Below are 25,873 nucleotides of genomic sequence, written 5' to 3'. Positions count from 1 at the left end.
TGGGGCAGCTTTAAGACATTAGAGACTTGGGGTTGGGGATTTAGCTCAGGGGTAGAGCGCTTGCCTAGCAAGCGGAAGCCCTGGGTTCGGTCCCCAGCTCCGGGGGAAAAAAAAAAAAAAAAAAGACATTAGAGACTTGTTCAACCTCCATTTTGCTCTCTTTGCTTTGAGTTTTCGATGACAATCTCTTGGAGGCCTGCTCTGACCGTCATGCCTCCCACTTGCTGCTTTGCCTCCCCCACCCACACGGCTTCTCACCCAGTAACCACAACCCCCAAAATAAAAACCCTTTCTCCCGGAAGTTGCCTTTGGTTTTGGTGTTTTAGAACGGCAAAAGAAAAGCAACTACTATGGATTTGCCGCTCGGTGTCTTAGAGTTCAACAAATGGTTCCTTTGTTGATTTACTTTGGGTTTTCAAGACAAGGATTTCTCTGTATAGCTCAATTCATAGAGCAGGCTGGCCTCCAAATCAGAGATCTGCCTGCCTCTGCCTCCCAAGTGCTGGGATCAAAGGTGTGCATCCCCACTGGCTGGCCTTAATATTATTTCAGCAAATGAAGAAGAAGCCATGCAAGTACTTAAGGATGTTGAAGTTGCGTGCTTTGAAATGAAAAGCTATGCTTTTTTGGTCATGCACATGTATCATAAACGAAGCAAAATAAAACGTGTGCTTTTCAGGGAGAGCGTGACACAGAGTCACAACTTCCCCTCCACCATGCTTGGAGGCTTCCGATGCTCCCAGGACCCACTGACATCTCAGAGGTTGGGTGCCAGCAATCTTGAGCTGCCAGAGGCCAGCCGCATCTGACTGTACATTGTGTCTTCGGCGACTCTCAGAAGTTGGATATAAACCCTGAGTTTATTCACATGTGCACACATTCATCTGTGGACCCATTGTTTTCTAGGTCCAATACTCAGGAAAAGGCAAGTGGCCTGGGCTATGAGGAGTCAAACTGCAGAAGGAGCCATGTTGTCTTTTCCCAGCATCCTCTGGGGTCTCAGCACTTTCTGGGAGTTAATGCCTTGCCTCAGAAGATTCATGCTATGCCTGGGCTATATTAGGGAATGCATGCACATGTAACTCCTTAAGGTAGTATAACTATAGAATACATACAGAATATTGTTTAATACCATTTCCTATGGGCTAATCACTGGGCTTTGATACTTACAGTCAAAGTTACTGCTTTGAACCTCTCTGTTTAGCATTGAAGATTGAACGAGATACGTGGCTCTACCACTGCCTCTGTCTTCCTTTCTTAAAAACAAGCAAAATCCCCACGCATCCTACACGTTTATTATGCATTCATGTGTGGGCGTGCATATGGAGGTCAGAGAATAATGTGTTTCTTTCTCCCTTCCACAACTTGAGTTTTGTGCACTGCAGACTCAGATTGGCAGGTTGATAGCACCTGTTCCTGCTTGGCCACCCCACCGGCCCCAGCCTTGGTTTTTTTTTAGACAAGATCTCACGGTGTATCGACAGTGGACTTGCTATGTCACCCAGGCTAATTTCAACCTTGTGACCCTTCTGCCTCTAGCTCCCGAGTGCCGGGGCTCTAAGTGTCCCACTAAACTTTATAGGGTTAACTCCATAGCGCTGACTCATTTCAACAGCTGGGGAAGCCAAGACACATGTTTATCAAATAACATTCCCCCAGCCACACAATAGGTTGTCAGTGAAGGTGGCATTTGAAAGTCAGCAGATTCCAGTCATGGCCCCAGCTCGGTGGCTACCCACACTATCCCGGCATTGACCTAATAGAGGACTCTGGCAGTCTGCACCCCGCACCCCCACTTGATTAATAGTTTGAGTGAAGGTTACATGGCATGGTGATCAGATCCATGTAACCCAAGCGGTAAGAAGAATCTGGCACAGGGGTAGGATTAATTCACAGGGTGAGTTTGCTGAGAAGACCAAAACAAATGTGCTCCTCCACCTCGGCCCTCTCCCCACTTGGGGATAGACAGTTTCCTTTGTGGGGAGCTGTGGAGAGCATGGTCAGATGTTTGGCAGAGGCCCTGACTCTAACAAGCCCCAGTTATGACAACCAGAAACCTTCCAAACGATGTCAAATGTCACCCAGAAGATAAAACTACTCCCTGTTGAGAGCAACTGACTTTGTTTGTTAAATTGCTTTATTTCATACCTGGGGCAAGAGGTAGGTAGAGTTGAAACTGGAATCAAAGTTACCTGACTCCAGGTGGCACACTCTTGTCGTAAGGAATTAACTCGCAACGGGCATGAGCTGCTGTAACCCAAAGGAGTTGGAAGGATGAACGTGTGCAAAGAAAACCAGGCGGTTAGGTCAGCGAAGGACCAGAAAGGATGAATATGTAATCCTGGCACTGGGAAATAGTCAGTGACAGAAAGACCTGCTTCAAGGCCGAGCCAAATGAAATGATGAAGATGCCCTTGTGTACAGAAAAAACTCAAGAGGTGGGAGGGAAAGAACCGGAAGGAGCCCCACACATTCAACCGGAGAGGGAAGGAATCACAGCTGAGAGTTGCTTTTGAGAACTTGAAGACTTGGGAACTAGGCCAGTATATCTTTTAATCCCCTCCCTTCCCCCACCCCCAATCCCCGGGTGAAATAAGAACAAAGACATTATAAAAATTTGTGATTAACAATGGGCTAGGGGGTTGGGGATTTAGCTCAGCGGTAGAGCGCTTGCCTAGCAAGCACAAGGCCCTGGGTTCGGTCCCCAGCTCCAAAAAAACAAAACAAACAAACAAACAAAAAACAATGGGCTGAGGTGGGATTCTTGAGTGATGAGCCAATTTTACTAAATTTCTTTTGAGAGGGCTGGAGAGATGGCTCAGTGGTTAAGAGCACTGACTGCTCTTCCAGAGGTCCTGAGTTCAGTTCCCAGCAGCCACATGATGGCTCGCAACCATCTGTCATGGGATCTGATGTCCTCTTCTGGTGTGTCTGAAGACAGCAACAGTGTACATGCAGACAGAGCACTCATGTACATACAATATAAATAAATAAATCTGAAAGAGAATTTCTTTTAAAATTGATGTCCTCGAGGAAGAAAGAGAAAGAAAGAAGGACTGAAATGAAGAAGAGAGAGAAGGAAATCAGGAAAGAAAAAAAGAAGAAAGTGTTCACAATGAGCAACCTGAAAAGTTTAACTGAGCAAAAAGTGAAGGCAAGTCTCCAGACGACATAAACTTCTTAGGAAAATTCTTGGGTTTGGAATCCATATGCTCAATATCAAACCATGTTTGCTTCTACTGCAGCTGCAGTGGCAGACATGCAAAAAAAAAAAAAAAAAAAAATGACACACACAGCCAAACAGTGGACAGATCTGGGGGACTCTTCCGGAAGACTCTTAAGGCCCTGAAGGGGATAGGAAGACCAACAGAGTCAACTAACCTAGATCCTTGGGGGCTCTCAGAGACTAAACCACCAACCAAAGAGCTAGCACAGGCTGGACCTAGGCCCACCCCACATATGTAGCAGATCTGCAGCTCAATCTCCATGTGGGTCTCCCAACAACTGGAGCGAGGACTGTCCCCTAAAGCTGTAGCCTGACTGTGGAATCCATTCCCCAACAGGGCTCCCTTGTATGGCCTCAGTGACAGAGAGAATACACATAAACCTGCAAAGACTTGATGTACCAGAGAAAGGAAATACCTGAGGGGGCCCCACCTTCTCAGAGGGGATTGGGGGAGGGCCTCTGTGAGGGAAGGGGAAGCATTTGGGATGTAAACAAATAAACAAACAAACAGACATTCTGTTCTCAGGTTGGGATGCAACCTGCCTCCCATCTGCCATAGTTCCTTTGTGCAGCTTGATGACCAGATCAGAGAAAAGACTCCCCCCAGACAATTGTTTTGGGGCAGAGAAATCCTTTGAGAACACCCACAGGCTCTTTCCTTTCAAACAAACTTGCAGTTTTTAACAACAGTTTTAATCTCGTTGTTGGGCTCTTGTTCTCAGGACTGCCCAGTGAGAGCATGATGTTTCTTTTTTAACGGCACTAATATTTTTAGCAATTGTAGATACCGCCTCTGCGCCCTCTTTTTGCCTACTGCAGTAGAGTTTCTCACACTCTTCTTACCAAACAGCACATTTCTTCACCCCTCCCGCTCTTGCGCTGTAGATCTGAGTAAGTGCAGTGAACAGTAACCGTGCCACATCCTGAAGGCTGTGCTGAGATTTCCCCAGCCAAAGAAATGATCTTATAACTTCTGAATACAACCTCACTTTTAGTTTTGGAACATAAGTAGAAGGCAGCAACATCTTTTGACAGAATGCAACAAAAATGGCTTCTAGTTAAGTTCATTATGGTCCTGTTAACCTCTGAAACATCATGAGCACCTATAGTCAGCAGTACTTTCAGTATTCTGGTCTCCCCAATTCCCCATAAAAAGGCCCATTAAGGGGGTTGGGGATTTAGCTCAGCGGTAGAGCACTTGCCTAGCAAGCGCAAGGCCCTGGGTTCGGTTCCCAGCTCGAAAAAAAAAAAAAAAAAAAAAAAAAAAAAAGGCCCATTAAGCTCTGCTTACAGAACTCTGGGGTTTCTCCTCCAGAAGCTCCAAACTTCCCATGGAATATCCCAATGGCCCACTACAAAACGGATGTTTATATTTATCACAGCGACAGCCCCACTCTTGGTACCAATTCTTAAAAACATAATATTTTTATTATTTTTGGATAATTTCATACAAGTATACAATATATTAACTCTCATTACTCCCCCTACTCTCCTCAGATCCACATCCACCCTCATTTTTAAACTGTCTACTGATTCTAATTTGTGATACCCATATACTCATGGGGGTGAGACCATTCACCGAAGCATGGCTAGTCTAACCCGGTACCAATTTGATATATTAGATACTTTTTCTGTTGCTGTGACCAAATACCTAACAAGAATCAAATTTAAATGATACGATATACATCTACATGAAACTCTCAAAGAATAAAACAAAACAAACAAAAGCCACTTGATTGAAGAAGGCTATGGTAGTTTGAATGTAATTGGCTCCTATAGGCTCTTGGGGAGCGGCATTATTAGGGGGTGTGACCTTGTTGGAGGAAGTGTCACTGTGGGGACAGGCTTTGCAGTTATATATGTTCAAGTTATGCCCAGTCTCTCAGTCTCCTTGCTGCTTGCAGATCAAGATGTAGAACATTCTGCTTTGTCCCCACCAGCACCATGTCACTCTGTGTGCTGCCATGCTTCCTGCCATGATGATAATGAGCTGAACCCCTGAACTGTAAGTCAGCCCCAGTGAAATGTTGTCCTTCATAAGAGTTGCCTTGGTCATGGTGTCTTTTCACAGCAATGGAAACCCTAACTAAGGTAAAGGGTTAATTTTAGCTTGCAGTTTGAAGAGGTGACAATGACTGTGTCAAGGACAACTTGGCAACCGGAGTGTGATGGGGGGTGGGGGGAGAGAGAGAGAGAGAGAGAGAGAGAGAGAGAGAGAGAGAGAGAGAGAGGAGAGGAGGAGAGGGAGAGGAGAGGAGAGGAGAGAGAAAACAGTGCACAGATTGTTTCTTCTCTTTATATTTAGAGACCCATGTTTTGGAATGCATTCAGGGTAAATCTCACCTCAGCTAAAAATCTTCACAGACAGACCCAGAGGTTTGTCTCTTAGTGGATTCTAAATCTGGTCAAGTAGGTAGTGAAGATTAATCTTCACAGAAGGAAGACAAAGGAGTGACATATCCGGATGGGATGTCCGTGAGGCTTTATGCACTGGGTTTCATTATATGCAAGCACGCATCTTAAAAACAACACAAGAAGCACTCCTTCTTGCCTGTAGAGCCTTGAACAAATCCATTGGCTTTATAGCTTATCTTTCTCCCTCAGTTTATGATAACTACAAACCTACTTTTTCTTTAAAGGTTTATTTATTTATTCCAAAGAAGTACACTGTAACTGTCTTAAGACACATCAGAAGAGGGCATCAGATCCCATTACAGATGGTTGTGAGCCACCATGTGGTTGCTGGGTTTGAACTCAGGATCTCTGGAAGAGCAGTCAATCCCCTTAACCACTGAGCCATCTCTCCAGCACAAATCTACTGTCTATTCCTATGGGTGTCCAAACCTGGACAGTTCACATAAGTGAAATCTTTTTTCTTTTTTTTTTTTCAGAGCTGGGGACCGAACCCAGGGCCTTGCGCTTCCTAGGCAAGCGCTCTACCACTGAGCTAAATCCCCAACCCGTGAAATCTTTTTTCTAATAATCATATTTGATTTTACATGTATGAGTGTGTTGCATGTATATATGTGTGTATGTATGTATGCACAGTGCCTAAGGAGACTAGAAGAAGGTGTCCGATCCCCTGGGACTAGAGCTATAGATGGTTGTGAGCCTCCCAGTGAGGATGACAGGAATTGAACCCAGGTCCTCTGCAAGAGCAGTAGGTGTTGTGAACTGCTGAGCCGTCTCTTTAGCTGCACAACTGAAGCCATGTGAGGGCGTCTTCCATGTTTGGTGTCTTTCTCTTAGCATAGCATTGCAAGGCTTATGTGCTCTGTGGTATGAGTCATTCTTTCTTTCTTTTTTTTTTTTTTTTTGGTTCTTTTTTTCTGGAGCTGGGGACCGAACCCAGGGCCTTGCGCTTCCTAGGCAAGCGCTCTACCACTGAGCTAAATCCCCAACCCCGAATCATTCTTTCTTATAATGGTTAAATAATATCTCCTCACAGAGGCACTGCATTTAATTCATCCATTCAGCATCTTACTGGCCTTTGGGTTATTTTAACTTCAGGGTGATTGTGAAATGATTCTGAGATGATTCTGAATAACAAGGTGAGGAACATTTGACTGTAAGGTTTTGAAGGGATGGTTTCACCGCTCTCGGATGTAAACTAGGAATAGGATTGAGGAGTAATAGGAGTCTCTGTTGAACACCTTGAGAAGTTGCCAATTCTTTTCCCAGGTGGCTGCCAATTTCATAATCCAACCAATAATGTATGAAGATGATAAAAGATTTTTCCCCCACATTCTCCCCAATAGCTTATGTCTTTATTTTCAGTTATTTGAAGGACTCTCTTATGGTTCCATTTGTATTTCCCTGAAAGAAACAGGTAGTCAACGTTGTCACTTTCCATTAGAAATGTGCAGAAGGGTGTGGAAGTACACACCTTTGAGCCTACCATTCAGGAGGCAGAGGCAGGTGGAGCTCTGTGAATTCAAAGCCAGCCTAATCTATACAGTGTGTTCCAGGACAACCAGGTCTACATAGAGAGACCCTGGGCCAGCTTGGTCTACACAGTGTGTTCTAGGACAACCGTAGCCTATCTAGGTCTACATAGAGATACTCTAGCTCAAATATTATAAACAAACACACAAATAAATAAATAAATTCACATGTCTTTTTGGGAACTATATATTCAAAATTCTTTAAAGTTACTTAAAAATTTTAATATAAACTATTCAACAAAATAATTAATGCTAGTGAATAATTTCCACTACTGCATTCTTGTTAAAACTGCTTCTGGGTGACCTGCAAAGGCTTTGAGATTGACCTTATTGGGGTGATGGGGAATGAAGAAATGACAGACACATGTGTGGCAAAGCCCAGCTCAGGTGGGCCTTGTCCTCCGATGGAGACACATCAGAGGCAGCTAGAAAACGCAGAGAATTCATTATATTCAGGGGAAAGAAGAGGTAGATTAACAAACCTTGGTAGGGGATCCCTGTAGAGGCAGCAGTCATCAAGAAATGGCAGCTGTGATTGGTACATGGACCAGGGGAAGGCACTGCCATTCTGATCGATCTGGGCATAGTGGTCCTTGACACGACCATGCTTGTGACAATACATGTTCACTCTGGACTTCATGTGCCTGACACTCTTGAGAACACTAACCCCCTCCTTCCCTCCATCCTTTTGTATATTACACTCATTTTAAACTCCCTGAAACAGTTCGTTTCTATGAGATTTAAATGGACCTTACCTGTCATCTTTCGTTTACATTTCTGTAGCCAGAGTTCATCTTCTCTGTCTGGTGTCCTGTAATACTGTTTTTATTTGTTTGCGATTACTCTTTACATATTGGCTAAAAAGCCTCTGGGAAACAGTCTGATCCATTACAGTTCGTCCTTGTACCTCCTGAATACGAACATTTTCAGAGTTCTGAAAAGTTCTCCAGCCATTCCTACTCTCTCTCTCTCTCTCTCTCTCTCTCTCTCTCTCTCTCTCTCTCAAATGTTTTTCTAGCCTCCAGCCTCTGAGCTGGGTAGGCTTTTCAGCTTTTTATTTATTTTTTTTTTTAAAGATTTATTTATTTTATTTATATGAGTACACTGTAGCTCTCTTCAGACCCACCAGAAGAGGGCATCAGATCTCATTACACATTGTTGTGAGCCACCATGTGGTTGCTGGGATTCGAACTCAGGACCTCTGGATGAGCAGTCAGTGCTCTTAACCACTGAGCCATCTCTCCAGCCCCCCCCCATTCCCACTTTCAATACTGCTTCTCTGTATTCTCTCTTTGTTCTCCAGTTTACATTGGTCCTGTCCCTTAAATGTATCTCATCTGCTCATGGGTGTTTGTTTGTTTATTTTGTTTTTTGTTTTGTTTTGTTTTGTTTTGGTTTTTTTTTTGGTTCTTTTTTTCAGAGCTGGGGACCGAACCCAGGGCCTTGCGCTTCCTAGGCAAGCACTCTACCACTGAGCTAAATCCCCAACCCCTTGTTTTTTGTTTTTAATCTCTGGATCTCTCTGTACAGCATTTTAAGGTGTTCCCTCTTCTTTCCTCTTTGCAAACCCTCTCCTCAGGTTTATTCTGACGACTTACTCAGCTCCTGAGAGCTTTAAACTTTAGCTCCTTAGCAAAAACAAAAATAAAAAACAAAAAACAAAAACAACTGATTAAGGTTGGAGAGATGGCTCAGTGGTTAAGAGCACTGACTGCTCCTCCACAGGACCTGGAATTGACTCCCAGCACACCTATGGCACGGCTCAACCATCTGTAACTCGAGTTCCACAGGGTCTGATGCCCTCTTCTGGCCGTGGCAGACACTGCACATACAGGGTGCACAGACTTAACAGGCAGACCGAACACACATACACCTTAAAACCAAGCAAACAGATAAACTGCATGGGTGTTCTGGTATCTGCTGTAGCTAAGCCAATATGCATCCATCTAGAACAAGACAACCATCCCAGCAGAATAAAAACTGGCTGGATAAACCCATTCCATGCTGGTGGTTGGAAGAAAGCACAAGGACTATGGCCAGCTACACAAGACGGAAAAACCTCTGTTGACAAATGTGACAGATCTGCCATCTGCTTTGTCAACTATAGGTCAGACAACACCTTGGCTATATTTACTGCTTAGTCAAAACTTATCAGGACATTCAATTTCCAAACGTCTTCCAATTCTTGATTAGACGAGACCCGTATCTGACCCCTGATGCTTGGAATAATCTTGCCTAAGTGAAAAATTCACAAGCATCTTGTCCCACAGTTCCTCTGGTGTATATGGTCTTAGCTACAGAAATCTAAATAAATCTAAGTTTTGTTAAAAAAAAAAAAAAACAGAAAAAAAAATAGGGGGCTGGAGAGATGGCTCAGTGGTTAAGAGCACTGACTGTTCTTCCAGAGGTCCTGAGTTCAATTCCCAGCAACCACATGGTGGCTCACAACCATCTGTAATGGGATCTGATGTCCTCTTCTGGTGTGCATGAAGACAGCTACAGTGTACTCATATAAATAATATGAATAAATCTCTTAAAAAAAAAACTACAGGTGCATTTCTGGTCTTTGGGCAATGGCTTAAGATTGATTGATTGATTGATTGATCCGTTGAGTTGCAGAGTCTTGCTACGCAGTCCAAGAACTCCTATCAAACTAACTGCAGGGTGTTTTTTTTGTTTGTTTGCTATTCTGCCTCATCTGTAATTGTTTTTTATGTTTGGCAGCTTTTCTCTCTATGGTTTCCACTCCATTTTCATAGCTGTGATTATTTTAAACCATTTTATACAACTTAATTCTTTCCGATATTCCTGTTGACAGAAGCTCGTGCCATCCAGCTCTTCTAGGCCTGTGGGGCGTTTGCTCAGAGAGGATTGTGTGGTTTCCCATTGTAATTGAGTCTTCATGGTGAACTTGGGTGCTTCCAGAGTGTATCTGTCTCCTATGCCTATTTTTTCGGGAGATCCAGAAGACAGTGCCAACTATATTTTTTTAAACGAGTTGATTTTTTTATTGTCATATTTTACACAGAGTGGGATTTACCCTTTTTTTTTTTTCTTTTTTCTTTTTTTCAGAGCTGGGGACTGAACCCAGGGCCTTGCGCTTGCTAGGCAAGAGCTCTACCACTGAGCTAAATCCCCAACCTCGGGATTTACCCTTTTAAAATTGATGAAATCTGATACCTGTGGGCATCCATTGTCTGGAGTCTCAAAGCTACTCTGCAGGACACAGAGCTGTCTTGGAGACTGTGCTGTAGACTCTGGTCCTTCACAGATGTTAGTCCACAGGAAAAACTTCTCCAAAGATATTAAACAACGACAAACTCGTAAGTAAAATTTTAAGCGATGATTTTTTTCTCTCTATCCTGATGAGATCCCAAATAAATGTGACAGAGATTGTAAGATCCATTTAATCAAGCTTTATGGCGAAATAGCTGAGCAGTTATTAATCTATTCTAATCCTCAAAGCCAAAATCCCGGAGATAACTTAGTACCGCTCTGGCTGCCTCTGCTCCAGGTGTGTTCCCATGGTGTCTCCCGGACACTTTCCTCATGGCAAATCCTCTCTCCCCTTCCCCTGGCTGGGATCAGAAATCCAGCCCTAGTCTCTTCTCTGTTTAGCCAGTGGCTGATCATCTTTTATTGACAAATCTGAGAATAAATTGGGAGCAACGTTTACATGACATAGAGGCAGGAGACACTTAGCATAAGCATTAGGAGGCCATGTCCGGATGGCAGACAGACGTGGGGACAGAAAAAAATCAGCTTTGAATACTACAAGGGTAATCTTTACACAGCACACAATGACATTATGCCTAAACAAACTCTGTGGCTCCCAGGCCCCAGGCTGACCACTCTCATTCAGTTCCGTCCCTCTTCAATGTCTGTCGCCTTGTATTTTACTGAAATAGAACATTTATACAGGAACATACGTCATCCCAAGCACACATCTAAACACCAGTTGCTGAATGGCTACACACGGGTGTCCAGATAAAGAAGAGTGGACCCCTCATGACCCTCCAGCCACTTCTTTCTCTCCCACAGAATCATTCCGTCTGACTCCTGACGGACACCACAGATAAACCAAACAGCTCTCCTTTTATGCCCTTCTGCATGCTGACAGAGATTTAAACAGGACTTTCTGGATACCGCTGCTAGCCAGTCCCCTGCAGGACAAGTTTCCGGGAGTAGAGACAGCCTAACAAATCTCTCCCTACAGGCCCCGGGTTTAATTTAACTATACGTATGTGCAATTACACAGACGAGTCTGAGTCTGGCTTCTTTTGTTTGCTACTTATCTATTTTTTTTTTTTCTTTTGGAGACACAGTCTCACTGTATAGCCCTGGCTGTCCCAAGACTCACCGTGTAGACCAGGCTGACCTCCAACTCACAGAGAGCAGCCTGCCTCTGCCTCCCAAGCGCCCGGCTTCCTTCTTTTCTTTTGAGCTTTGCTGTGTGGCAATTAGGATACACAGAATACTGTTTGGCTAGTAGTTCTGGGTGGGCTACCTTCTATATGTCCAGGCTGCCACATCTCCAGGTACCTCACACCTAAGTAGTTCCTGCAGATCTGCCTCATGGACTCCCTCTCGTTTCCTTTAATCTGCAATGTACTGCTTCAGACCGCCATCCATTAAAATGCTTTCCATCCTAGTAAACCAATGCCTTGTGAAATAAATGGTGTTTATGATGAATGTATTACTCGTGTATGTATGTATGGTGTGTTGTGGTTTGTATATGCTCAGCCCAGGGAGTGGCAATCTTCGAAGGTGTTGGAGCAGGTGTGGCCTGGTCGGAGTGGGTGTGGCCTTGTTGGAGTGGGCGTGGCCTTGTTGGAGTGGGTGTGTTACTGTGGGCATGGGCTTTTAAGACCCTCACCCTAGCTGCCTGGAAGTCAGTCTTTCACTAGCAGCCTTCAGATGAAGATGTAGAAATCTCAGCTTCTCCTGCACCCTGCCTGCCTGGATGCTGCCATGTTCCTGCCTTAATGATAACGGACTGAACCTCTGAACCTGTAAGCCAGCTCCTACTAAATGTTGTCTTTTATAAGACTTATGTGGGTCACGGTCATGATGTCTGTCCACAGGAGTAAAACCCTAACTAAGTATGCTTTAGTGAAACAGGCAAACACAAAAGAGGGGTGAGGAGAGAGATGTCTGACCCATTTTCTAGTCATGGTCTCCTTCGAAGGTGGGATGTTGCATGTTCAAGGTCACCTTACCATAAGCAAAGCCATTGAGAAGAGCTGACGAAGCTAAGTGACTGTGGACAGAGACAGGAAGGAGTCCATACGTCTGCTTAGGGACAGACTCCCAGGGCAGTTGACGCTTGCTACAAAATAGGGAGAAAACAGTCCTTAGTGACTCTGCAGTATGGCATTGATGGGTTGCCGGTTTAAAAGCATCCCAAGTAGTAATATTCTTGTTCCTCTACTGTTCTAGATTTAATATGCCTTCCAAGGGGCAGTCACTTGGCACACTTAGATATTAGTAAAAAATGGTTGTTTATCAGGTTTGTCTGGCCCAAAGAGGAGACAACCGTGAAGAGAAGGTTTCACCCACTTCACATACTCCTCAGGCAGATACATCGCATAAATACCATCATCCAGCCCCGGTGTACACTTCCAACAGTTGAAAAACGACAGCAGTAAGCACATCTGGCCACTTGGGCAGATGGGAGATTTATTTACACAGCAAAGGTACTGCCAGAATTATTTCTTAAGGACACCAACGTGGTTCTTTTCCCAACAGTCGTTTGCCAGGATCATCTTGCCCACTTGGCAGAATTACACTTTTCCTGATAAGATCACAGGGGACTTAATGGCAGAGTGGGCTTAATGGTGGCTGTGACCCTGTGCTGACCCCTTGAGCTGACTCTCAGAGGTATGTGCTTTGCTATGGGGATGGGCCTAATGGCTGGTGAGTCAGGGTTATCTCCTTTGGTTATAGGAGTGGAGACTAAGTGGAGGTCAACCCTGGTGCAGAAATGTTTACATCCTAGCATGCTAAAATTTCCCTATCTATCAGGCTAGGTTAGCACCCTATGTATCCTTGGGGTATTCTGGAGTCAGTGCTCTCTTAGCTGAATTCCACTTGTATGACTTAATACCTGCGGAGCATATCTAGTCGGAAGTGCTTAATGACATCACTTCCACCATTTCGGGGGTTTCTTCTTCTATCTCTAGTATAACAACTGTTTTTGCAGTGGGTGTGCGGTTGGGGGAAGGTAGTCCTGGCTACCTCTGGAGACATTTTTGGTTGGCATGAAACAGGCAGAACAGAGGCGTGCTGATACACAGAACAACTATCTTTTTAAAGAAAATATTCATTTATTTATATGAGTACACTGTCGCTGTCTTCAGACACACCAGAAGAGGGCATCGGATCCCATTACATATGGTTGCGAGCCATCGTGTGGTTGCTGGGATTTGAACTCAGGACCTCTGGAAGAGCAGCCAGTGCTCGGGCCCAGGAGCCAGACACAGGCTTTAAATGGTGTGGACTATCTTTCTTGAATGGACTGCCTTACGGGACGCATTCCTCTAGCCAGCCTACATTTGGTCCGCTTCAAGTCTTTTTAAGGCTCTAACAGTGCGTTCTGGATCCACCAAATCACTGAGAGTTTAAGTGAAGTTGTGTGGATTCTCTAGTGAAGGAACCAGTGATGTATGGCGACATGTTACACACACACACACACACACACACACACACACACACACACACAGGGTCGTTACAACTAAGCAACAAAAATCTCCTAGGATTTACTCCACCATTCTTATGTCTGCATTGAGAACATGAAGGTTTAAAGGGTACCCAGCAAATCAAAAAGGCAAAAGTTGTATTTGAGAAACAAAGATTTAGGTGTCCCCTCGCGCCTCAACAGCAAGGCACCCTTTCTTTTGTCCATAAACCCTGTGACTTAAGCTCAGGGTGAAGCCGATTCCATTATTTCTGCCTTAGAGGTGCTAATCTTCCTTTGCTCCTTCTTCCTCCAGGGAACTCTGCCTACCATCTACCCTCTGATTCATTTCCCCTGGAAAGCAGAGGAGTTTTATAATGATCCGATCCGTTTTGTATCTGGTGTCTCCATTGTAATGCTATTACAGAACCAGCGTCGTGACAAATCGTCTGTTTATGAGGGGAATCAGCTCTACAAGAAGTAGAAAATTAGATGTGCTTCTGTTTTGCAGTAACAATAAAAACCAGAACGGGGGGCGGGGGATCCTCCAATTTATCCTCATCTGTATCAGCAGGGAAGCTTCAGAAGATGAAATTTTTTTCTAATATCTTCTCAAACCGATTATTAACTACAGATACCTTGTCAAAATGTAGTTCCCCTAAGGAAGACCAAAGCGTTCTCAAGCTTAGCCTGACACGGGCCCTTTAAGAAAACCAGTGACTTCTAACTCCACCCCTCTGCCGACTGGAAGCCTGCAGTCGGCTTCCTAAGGCAGTTAGTTTTCGAGATAAACGGGAGAGAGCTAATCCCCCCTTACCCCCGGAGAGGGAATTCTCCCCAGGCCGTAAGCCCTCCAAACCTCGCAGTCTGGAGGTGGGGTGGGAAAAGAACAATAGAAACTTGTTAAGTATGGAAGCCACGCCCACCCCAGACTGCACTGAATAAAGCGGAAAGAATGCAGTTAAATCCCAGTCCCGGGCCTTACCCCATCCATCTCACCCCGCGAGTCGCTTTTCCAGAAGCTTCCTGTAACCCAAGGAGCCGAGTGTCTCCTGTCCCAGACCCAACATGGCAAAGTCAAGGAGCCAAGTAAACTTCAGTGACAAAGTGACTCTCTCAGCAGAGAATTGTTTACACTGGCGATGTGCTTCTGGAGAGCAATGCCAAAGGCGCCCCACCTCGACTTTTAACTTTTATGGTTAAATTCTGCTTCACCGACTGTGCTCAAGAAGTCCCCTAGCACTAAACTCAAGAGCACCTAGGAGAAGTTTGGGGGGCTCCCCGCAGTTAGCATTTCTGAGTTGTTGACTAGAAGCAGCCATCTTGGTAAACGTAAGGTCAAGGTTTCACCCCTGGCAGGTTAAGAGTTTATTCCGAGGTGAGGCCAGTTCCTGTTTAGCCGTGGGATGAAACAGCCTAAGCGCCCGGTCGAATATAGGTTTAAAGACAAGGTTATGAACCAGGAAAGCGAGGTAGACATACTAAGCACTTAACAAAACTCCAGGAGCAGTTGACAGCCAGAAACCACTTTTCACCTCCCTTCCCCCATCTATTTATTTATTTTTTTTGCATTTTGTTTCCATGAGTTTGTTCTTCCGTTGACTAAACTTGGATAATAAAACCCGTCTGGTTAGTTTCACTTTCTTTCTTTTTTTTTTTTTTAAACCTAGACGAGAAAGCTGTTTTGTATCAGAAGGGTGAAGTGTTTAGACCTTTCTCACCTGCTAGGCCTGTTTCCTGCGAGCCCTCCTAAGAGGGAGGAGCCTAACAGTATTTGAGTTTGAATTTGATTCTTTGAAGCTGGCTCTCTACAGTAGTAATTACGGTTTTATTTTTTACCTCCTGGAGTTTTGTAGGAGTTGGAGAGCCGTAGGTAATAATGGTTATACAGTTCCCCTCACTTAATCGTGGCCATTTGTTTAGCATTGTGCCTGCAGTTACTTTGGAAAATTGGTACTTGAAGTGTGTTTCAACCCCTTTGGGGGGGTGGGGGGAGCTCCCGTTTCTTGACTAGACAAATCTCGGTTTCTTAATCCTATTCCTGTGACCTAGGTAGAGTCTTCGCAGGAGGAAAAGAGAAAAAGGGGTGGACGGGGGTGCGCCTGGGTCCAACAACTGGACGCACCAGGGCCTCGTCGTCTCTGCAAAATTCTTTCTTAAGCTAGGCTAACCTGTGGCTGCAACCCACAGACAGATATACACACACAGAGAGGAAGAGAGACACACAGAGAGGGAGACAGACACACTCAGAGTAACACAGACAGATAAGACACACTGAGGGAGGAACACAGACAGACACACAGAGAGGGAGAGACAGATACACACTCAGTAGGAGAGAAACAGACACTCAGAGGGAGAGACAGACAGACAGACACTCTCGGTTCACTGCAGGGGAACTTTCTGTCCCCAGCCCCAAGCAAGCGTCCGCACGGTGTGCCCAGCGGGAGATCCACGCGCGCCGGCGCCGACCGAAGGTGCCAGGCTCCAGCTCGCCAGGGATGGAGGGTGGGGTGGACCAAGGAGCCTGGCTGCCCCTCCCACGTGTCCTGGCACCTGCGGGGCTGGCGCGGCGTGGGGTCCGCCTTTCTCCGGAAGAGGCGGCGCGGCGGGAGGGGGGGGCTAGGGCCCGGGACCGCAGGGGGCCCCTCCGGGGCGGGAGCACGTGCGCGGAGAGGCGGCGCGGGCCCGAGGGTGTGCGTGCAGCTGCTAGGCGAGCGCTGGGGCTGGGGCTTTGCGGGGACCGCCCCGCGGAGCGCGCCAGAGCCCCGGCGCTGCAGTACTGCCCGAGTCCGGGCGGGGTCTCTGTTCCCTGGCGGAGCAGCTCGCGCGGCCGCGGGAAGCGCCCTCTCTTTCTCCGCCGCCGCCGCCGCGCGTCTGCGCCCTGCCGCCCGCCCGCGCGCGCTCTGAGCTCCCCGCTCCCCCCGCTGCCGCGCGCCCGGCCCCGCGCCCACTCGCCGCGCGCCCGGCCTTGGCGTCCCCTGCTCCCGCTCCCCGCGCCCGGCTCCCCGCGCCCACTCGCCCCGCCATGGCGGACAGCGCGAGCGAGAGCGACACGGACGCGGCGGGCGGCGGCCCGGCAGCCATGCAGTCGTCCTGCTCGGCGACCTCGGGCGGCAGTGGCGGGGGCGGCGGCGGGAAGTCGGGGGGCATTGTCATCTCGCCGTTCCGCCTGGAGGAGCTCACCAACCGCCTAGCCTCGCTGCAGCAGGAGAACAAGGTGCTCAAGATCGAGCTGGAGACCTACAAACTCAAGTGCAAGGCGCTGCAGGAGGAGAACCGCGACCTGCGCAAAGCCAGCGTGACCATCGTGAGTGCACCCCGCGGATCGTGGGGACCCCCGAGTGCGCGCCCCCGTGCGGGGCTGCGGGCCTGAGGGCACAGGGAGCCGGCCTTGGGGTCCACGAGCGCCCTCCCTCCCTTAGGGTGTTGGAGGTGCCTGGGGAGACTCCCTACGTCCCCTTGTCGCCCCGAGTGGAGGCCCCTCCGAGGCAGGGCTGGAGGCTGGCGGCGTGGCTGGGGGGGCGGGGTGGGACTTTCTCAACCCTAGGGTGCCTGAAGGCTCTGAATCGAGGGACACCCTCTCCGAGTCCCCGTGAGTGGACGGAGCTGGGTTCTGCCTAGGGGTTAGTTGGGGAGACGGGGTGTGCCACTGGGCTGGGCCCCCAGTTGGCAGGAGGACGGCTCTTTGCTGGATCGCCAGCGCAGGGGGAGGGAGAGTGGCCCGGAATCCGGGAAGTGGAGTTTTCTGGCCAGGATGGAAAGGGAAGGGCGGGCACTGAGGCTACACCAGCACCCCGTTCGGAATCCCTGTCCTTTTGGGCCCAGAGGGTGGGCGGGTACCGAGTAGTGGGGAGTGTAACGTCTGGCGCTGGCTGGGACAGGGTTGGAGCTGAAACCATGATGGAGGGTGGCCGCTGGGACTGCCTGGCTGAGCAAGGATTTACGTGCATCTCCTTCATTGGTTCGAGAGTCTTAGGAGTACTTGCCTGTGAGTCTAGGTACTTGACGGGAACACAGGCCATCTGTTCTGTTTCTACCTGGCCCCTCGAGGCTCCCCTGGAAGAGGGCAAGATTAGTCTGAGCTCAGCCTCCTGGTGTAGCCGAGTGGAAAGGCCCCCGAAGCGGTGATGAGGCGAAACGTAACTAGAAAAAGTACGCGCTGTGCTCTCGCCTCTCCTCCTTGCCAACTCCACATCATTAACATGCAGAATCCCCCACAGACAACCCTATTCAGATCAAAACAGTTTCCCAGCCAGCAGCACGGAAGAAAATGTCAAGAAATCAAGGAGGATAAATTGTCAGAGCCGCTTGCGTGCAGCTGATTAGACGGGAACCTTCCAAGAGAGAAAAAGAAATTGGGTGGTGGGTCAAGGATCACATCCTGGAGACGAGAACGGGACAAATTTAAGCTGCCCTTGTGCCAAGAAAAAGTGGTGGTGTGTGTGTGTGTGTGTGTGTGTGTGTGTGTGTGTGTGTGTGTGTATGTGTGTGTGTTTTCCTTGTGCCTGGCTTCATGGCTTCATGGTCTGTGTAGATAGCAGGTCTCCACTAGGGAGGCAGTGTGATTTACAACCTGAATAGCCGCTGGTTTTGTAGAGGTATCTTTCTTGCTCTTCCCCGGTTTGGTGGAACTGGACCTACGAGCGTACATCGCCAGGCTGCAAGTTGTTGGAGTGGCCTTTTGATAGTCAAGGAAAGGCATTTGTGGAGGTGACCACTTAAGCCTTTTCTGGGCTAAGCGAGAGGACTCAGCAGAGTTGCGGTTGAAGGAACAGAGGAACGGTGGAGGTCATTTATTTGAAACTTGATGTATACGAACACTGCTTGAAAACGTGTCATAAATGTCAGCGTTGGTCTCTTGCAGAGAAGGAGCAGTGGAAGGGAACAGACCTCCCAGGAGAGGGGGTATCTCTCTAGCCTCTTCTGTGCCTGAGGCCAGGTCAGGCTGCTTCTTGTGTGGAGACAGGAAACATTGAGAAGGTTATCTGTTTGACCTGCTGACCCATAAGTAGGTCTGTTACTTGTACACAGACACACTGGCCTTGCAGGGACAAACATGTTTGGGTGAGGAGGGGGAAACTCTGGTTCTTCTGCTCGCTCTGAACGACATCGAACTTCCAGTCAGAGCCCTTGTGCTAGTACGTGTTCTCAAGTCCTATCCGGTGAGGTTGTTAAATCGTTCAAGCTGACAGTTTGCAAGTGTGGGGCAGGCCTCAGAGTTTTACAAGTGCCAGTGGCCCACCTGGGTACCTCAGTCTTGGCAGGTGTATTAAGGGGCTAATTGTCAGGGGCAGGAAAGAGGTTGGCGAGGCTTTTCACCTGGGGTGAAGATTCGGGCGTGGGGGTCCCGCCTCTGGAACTGGCTTAAGTCCAGAGAATCCATGCAGCGTCAAGGTGTGCACCTCCTGACAAACCCAACTGGAAAGGCTCTGACGAGGATAAGGTAGTTCATCCGGGCCTCTGCCGGTTTCCAGACTTTTAGTTAATTTGACAGGCAGAGGAGTAAGGGCATCATCCTGTTTCTTGCTTTCCTCACTCTTGCTATTCTTCTAGTTATGATAATTCATTTTCGTGTCAATGACCAGTACAGGTGATGACATCTGTACTTAGATAAGATACACTATAAGGGTATTGACTTTCAATAGACTTTTCTCCCCCCAATAGGTTTAGGTATATGGTAAAAATTGATATAGTTTCTCCCACCTGCTTCCTATGCCCTCTGTAGACACAACTTCCTCCAGCACCAGCCTCCAGAGCTCCAGAGAGGGGCAGTTGTTAGTGTCGAGGAACCCACGTGTACCCACAGTCTATGATTGACATTAGGGCTTACTGTTGGAGTTGTATATTCTAAGGCCTTGGAGGAAGGTGTCAACACATCACCCAGCACAATTCTGTCTCCATGGTAACCCTTAACCCTCCTCCTTTTTCTTCCTCCCATAAGACCTGGAAACTGTTTTGCCTTGCCCCCCCCCCTCGGGATGTCATGTGGGTATGGAAAGGTTTGCTCTGTCACACCTGGTAAAACGGACCGAAGGAAGGATCCCTCCTGATCTTTGGCGTGTCTGTGGAAGCCTGACGCTGTGTTCTTTGACTCGTCTTCTACCTCCTATGTTGAGGCAGGGTCTCTCTCACAGCCTGCAGATGAGGTTGGTGTAGCTAGCCGGCTTGCTCAGGGGCTCCTCTGTCTCTACCTTCCGAAGGGCTGAGATTACAAGCTGGTGTTGCTAGGCCCATGGAGTTTTTGATGGCTTTTCCTTGGGTTCTGAGAATCGGAACCCAGTCTCCATGCTTTTCCAGCAGGTGCTGAATCCCCTCACCCTCGACAGTATCCATTTATTTTTTTGAACGTGTTTCTTTTTAGGGCTCGGATGGGACCGTTTGTCTACTGAAGGGCATCTTAGCTGGCTTGCAAGTTCTAGCGGTTGTGAGTAAATCTGCCTTAAGCGTTCACATCCATTTGTCTAGACAGAAGATTTCAGCCCATTTGGGTAAATACCCAGGATTACGGTTGCCCGGGTTATGTGGTAATTGAGTGTGTTTACTCTTGTAAGAAACTCCCAAACCCCGTTCTAAAGTGCCCGGAAGAGTCCTCACTCCTCACCGAATGCCGTCTCGTACTTCCTGGACTCTGATCTTTCTCACAGGCTTGTAGTGGTGCCTCACAGTTGGAACGTTTTTTTCCACGGTGAGGTTCAAGGCTCTAGCCATTGAGCTGTCCTGTCTGTTCCGGTATAGCCGGCTCATTCCCACCACGACTCCCAGTTCGAGAAGAGCGGATCCTTGGGTCTGTTTCTCAGTATCTGTGAAGTGAGAGGAAGCCTGTGTGTGGGGAGAGAGAATGAACAGGCCTCTCAGGCAGTCCATCACATGGGGGAGGGGTCAGAGTTAGTCTTCAGTGTACTGTATCTGGGCCTTAGAGAGCCACGAGAGTGTTTTGAGGGATTATCCAATTTCACCCATTAAGTCAGCAGCGGAGGCAGGCTACTGATTATAGATGGTATGGCTTTGGTTTGGTTTGGTTTTTTTATGAGTGGGACATAAACACAAACCAAATGTTTAGTCACTCCTTCACATAGTGTTTGTGTGTTAGTCCTGATTAGCGTGGGGCAAATCCCGGAAGAGTGTGGTCTCCGATTGTCTTGACTCAGACCCTGAGGGTGGCCCAGGGATGATCAGGTGTGGGAGCACAGTTGACGGACAGTCCCACAATGGGCAGTCCTACAACTTCTCAGCCAGCTTCTGGGGTGACATGTGTGAGCAGTGTTCAGCCGCCTCCCCGCAGGCGCGTGTCTTTTCTAGACAGGCTCAGAAATGCGGTGTATTTAGTTTGGAAATCAAGGCCTGTAACAAATCACTAAGATTTAAGTGTCTCTTCTGATTATAAAACAGATCCCTTCCTTATAGAAGTTTAGGCCCGTACAGACATAAAAGTGTTTTTTTGTTTTCCTTTTAAGATTTATTTATATGTGTTTGCCTGTATGCATGTATGTGTACCATGTGTATGCAGTGCCCTGAGAGGCCAGAAGAGGGCGCTGGTGCCCATTGAGAGATGGGATGGCAGCTGCTATATGGGTGCTGGGCACCGATTCCAGTCCTCTGGAAGAGCAGCAAGTGCTCTTAACCTCAGAGCCATCTCTCAAGTTCATCTCAGACGTTCAAAAGCTTACCCAAGGAAGGACACCCCACACACAGCTCATTGAGTGTGTTTGGGATAATTTACCATGCAGCCTCAGACACAATTTTCCATTTCTAAGACTTCAAAATGGCCCCCGGAAAAAGGTGAAGTGACCTTTCTCTCTGTGTAGAAGTTTTTTTAGGTTCTTATGAAAGCAAGCACCTAAGAGACATTTGTTCAGGCAATGGGAGCTCAGCATTAGCTCTGTCTGCGCACAGCCCTTGAGTATTCTGCCTTGGAGTCCTGTTTGTTTTACATCTGTGGGTGCCTCCTGGGTGTCCTACAGGACACCTCGGGAGGTCACCACAGTCTTCTGTAACCCTCTTGTTATCCATTTGGTAGGGGATGAGGGCTAATTAGAGCATCCGGAGTGTTGAGTTCATGGGTTCAAGACCTCAGGAACCAGTCTTGAGGAAACACCAGAGCTTCTGAAACTCTTTCATTTGTTTTCTCCCAAGACAGCTTTCTGTTGGCTTCCCAGGCTGTGTCACTGATTGTGCTTGTTTCCCAGCCATGCTCCTCTCCTGGTCTACCGTTCCTATGCATCTTCTGAGCCTACACAGGCCTGACTTCCCCAGCCCCCTCTGGCTCTGTCCCCCCCATCCTGCTTTGCTCTTCTCCACCTTCTCTTCTCCAATGAGAAGTCTAGTCAGTTGGGCTGTCTGTCCAGCCAGTGTGCCCTGGAGGTGATGCCGGGTGAGGTATAACTAGGCCGACGCAGAACCCGTCTGCCACCACCACCATCTTGAGGAGATGTGGGTCTTCCCATGGGGTCAGGCTTTCCTTCTTTGTCCATGTTACTCAGAGTCTGGCGTACGGGAGGCACAGGAGGGTTGGTGAGTTGGCCGGGGGGTGGGTGCGCTCTGTTTATGTTGGTTTTCTGGGGTAGTGGTATTGTCACGTCTTCTTTAAGGTCACAGGCACTCCTGACATCATGGCAGACCCCCCTCATAGACTGTATATTGTGGGTACTCAAATGCCACATGCGCCCTGAGCTCTGGGCTCTGACTGCCAGGCTACCTTGTAGCACCCGCCTGGATGTTGCTGCTACGTTTCATTTGCAGGGGGACAAAGTGTCTTCCGGCTGAGTCTCTGAGGAAGATGTAGGACCAGAAGCAGGGCCTGTCCTAAGTACTCAACTTTGCTGCTTTGGTGGTGTAGACGGTGACAGATCATTCCAGATGGTTCCTACGGCTCCTTTTATATTAAAATCACCTCCCCTGCCTCTGGAAAACAGCCACGGTCATCATAGGGTGGTGAGATCTGGAGGACTTGGTCTTAGACTGAGGATGGGCGTTGAGAACAGGATCAGGAGGCTTCAGTCCAGAGCTGTCCTTTGCCAGTGACATTCCGAGTGGAGGAGGTGATCCCCTTGAAATCCTGCCTCCCGGGTGTAACCAGGTTTACACCTCGAGATGCTAATGCTCGTGTTTAAAATTCAGCAAGGCTGAGTGAGGAGGAGTAAGCCATCTTTCCTGTCCTTCGGTGTAATTTTTTTCCTCAGTGGGGAGGCATCGTGTTTTTCTCTTCAGTCACAGCGCCAGTTGCTTTTAGGTATATTGAATTATTGTCAAAGCTAGCAGAATAAATGCTCACAGGTTCAGTGTGCTCCTGACAGGAAACGATGCTCAAGAAAACACTCGAAACGGCTGGGATCTCAGAATGGAAGCTGGTAGACTCTTCTTGTCTTCCAGAGATTACCGTGTGTGTGTGTGTGTGTGTGTGTGTGTGTGTGTGTGTGTGTGTTTGTGTGTGTGTGTGTGTGTGTGTACACGTACACATGTACACACATCTTTATATTTTATGGTTGTCAGATGCAATGCGAAGTTTATCCCTGCACCCAGGTCAGTGGATAGCAAACATCACGTTAATTCCCTCAGGGAATAAATATTGAGAAATAAGGACGCAGGTTCCACAGTGTGACTGATGGTTCCTTAGAGTCAGGGCTCCCTCTGTGTCTCTAGATCCAGTGTGGAGAGCATTTCACTCCTTTGGTTAATTAGTGTACGTTCATTGTCCAAGTTGGTGGGTTCCCTAAGGACTTTTCCACTCAGGTATTGCTTGGACCATGCTTGACCTCTCGTGACCCTCCTGCGTGGAGCGTGTTCTCCGTGGTTGAAAGTCAGGATGCTTCCTGGTTCGATGGCGGGACATTAAGCCATGGCTGACCCTTTTACCTGGTTATCTTTTATTTCCTCAGAAAGGCACAGGATAGCAGGTAGGAATAAATACAGCTTTAAAGAGCTAGGAGTCGACCTCCAGGGCCTGCACCGGACCTCCCGTGTGCCGGGTGCTGAGAAATCCCCAGAAGCAATTTGGGGTGCTCCTCAGATGATCAGCCAGGACCACAGCTGGCTTTCTCCATCTTGGCCCTGGCTGGGTATTGGAGGCATCTGAGCGCAGAGGGAATTGTGGCTTCACCTCCAGTCCAGAGGGTCTGATCCCCAGTTAACCCCCATGCAAGGGAGACAGGAAGTCAGTACAGACTCCCAGGTTTCTGAACCTGCACACGTCTCCCTTCGGCCTTCTAAAATGAAGTTATCTGTCTGGATAAGCATCTGCAAGGAAAGCTTGGTGTCGGAGCCCCTCAGAGTCACTAGCGTGTAGTTTATCTCGGGGCAGGGAGCTGGGCAGCTGTTGCTTCGTCTATCTGTGTTGGGACGTCTTTTGTTTGTTTTTAATTTCAGTTTTCCTCTTTTTAATTCGCTGGCGGTTGAAACTAAATGCCGGTGACACGGAGGTTTTGGGATTCGGGTCTGTCAGCCCGTGGCCCACCCACCTTCCTTCACAGAATTCTGATGGTGGGACCCGACTGCCAATGGTGCCTTTTTGTTTTTAAACTCAGAACTGTGGGAAAGCAAAAGACAAGTTAAGGTAAAGTTAATTATGGAGAGGATTAAAAGCTCAATGCTGCTCCATGGGGCTAATCTCCCACACATCTGTTGCAGATCAGTCCAGACCCCCCCCTCCAGCCCTACCCCCACCCCGCCCCACCCCCACCCCCAGGAGGCCAGGTGTGCCTGCCCCGTGAGCTGCTTAATTCCCACCAGGGCATCTCAGGGCACTGGGGAATCAAGTGGGGCTGTGCCCAGGGGGGAGCGGAGGTGCCTAGGTCACCCTTCCAAAGGGCTTCCCCAAGAGGGAAAGAGGAAATGGGAGAAGGCAGTGGATTATGGGTACGCCTCTGCGCAGAAATCCAGTTGCCTGCTTGGAATATTCCACCGTTGTTCGCACAAAGGGTCGGTCTGATTCTTTTGCTGCGCAGGCCTTGAAAGATTAAAGAGGAGGGCCTAGGTGATGGGTGTTTGAGTAGTGGTCATCCTGAAACACCAAAAAAATAACTCGTGTTCTGTGGGGAGGAGGGTTCTTCGCCTGATGGGCCTTCCTTCATCCAGAGTCCACACGTGGCCTGTGCTTCGGAAGTGGCCCTTGGGGGTCCTGGTGATTGAGCTGGAGAAGAGCTGGCTAGTGTCTTCGTTAGCAGAGAGCACATGACACACGTAGGTGGCCACACTCAGCGCTGGGTACCACTGCGATGGCCTGTGCCTTCTGGTGAGAACGGGAGCTCTTACACACGCCTTTGAACCTTGAACACCGGGAGCTTTGTCAGGTCCCAGAGAGGCCGGCAGCTTCTCCTTAGATACTAAATTCTCAGTGTACACCCGGTTGCAGTGTAAGATTCCGGGCCCTGAGTGCTGTGCGATGTCACCACCAATCACAACGGGAACTCTACACTCGGGCAATGTCTCAGTTTCCCCTCCCTTGTGATCTCTTCTTTGTGATGACTTTTAATACTTATTTGTTTGTCCATGTTATCTGTCTGTAGTGCACTGAGTGGAAAGCCATGGCCGTCAGCATTCTAGGCAAGGATTCCCTGACGGACAGAGTGCGACAAAGTCGGCTCCTTCTTGTTTAATTGTTTGTATATTTATGTGGGTGTTTGTGTGTTCCTGTGTGGGAACTTGTGTATATACGTGTATGTGGGAACAGAGGTGAGTGTTGGGGGGGTTTCCTGTGCTGCTCTCCACTTGACTCTTTTGAGACAGGGTCTCACAGAACCTGGAGCTCACCAGTTGGCTAGACTCCTGCCAGCCCCCAGGGGCTCCTCTTGCCTCTGCGTACCCAGCGCCAAGCTAACTTGCAAGCACTACCCCGTGTTTTACATTTGATTCTGCTGTGCTGACGAGTTTTATGTCGGGCTTGACACAAGCTAGTGCCACGTGTGAAGAGGGAACTTCAATTGAGACCGTGACCCTGCCAGATTGGCCTGTGGGTATTTTTTCTTGATTGGTGTCAGAGGGCCCCGCCCATTGTGGGCGGTGCCATCCCTGGGCTGGTGGTCCTGGGTTCTA

General features: G+C 48.2%; 1 protein-coding gene across 1 annotated transcript in view; it reads left to right on the top strand.

Annotated features, from left to right (window-relative positions):
• The first annotated feature begins 16,835 nt into the window (after positions 1-16,835).
• The window catches only part of Ccdc6 (coiled-coil domain containing 6), a 93,689-nt gene continuing 84,651 nt past the window's right edge, over positions 16,836-25,873 (top strand). The window contains exon 1 of the mRNA XM_032888484.1: positions 16,836-17,153. Coding sequence (XP_032744375.1) covers positions 16,872-17,153 — 282 coding nt within the window. The 5' untranslated portion in view covers positions 16,836-16,871. The remainder of the gene's footprint in view (positions 17,154-25,873) is intronic.

Source organism: Rattus rattus, chromosome 18 (genome assembly GCF_011064425.1).
Source record: "Rattus rattus isolate New Zealand chromosome 18, Rrattus_CSIRO_v1, whole genome shotgun sequence".
Classification (NCBI taxonomy): domain Eukaryota; kingdom Metazoa; phylum Chordata; class Mammalia; order Rodentia; family Muridae; genus Rattus; species Rattus rattus.
The sequence above is the reverse complement of the archived record's forward strand: the minus strand, read 5'-3'. Positions and strand labels throughout refer to the sequence as shown.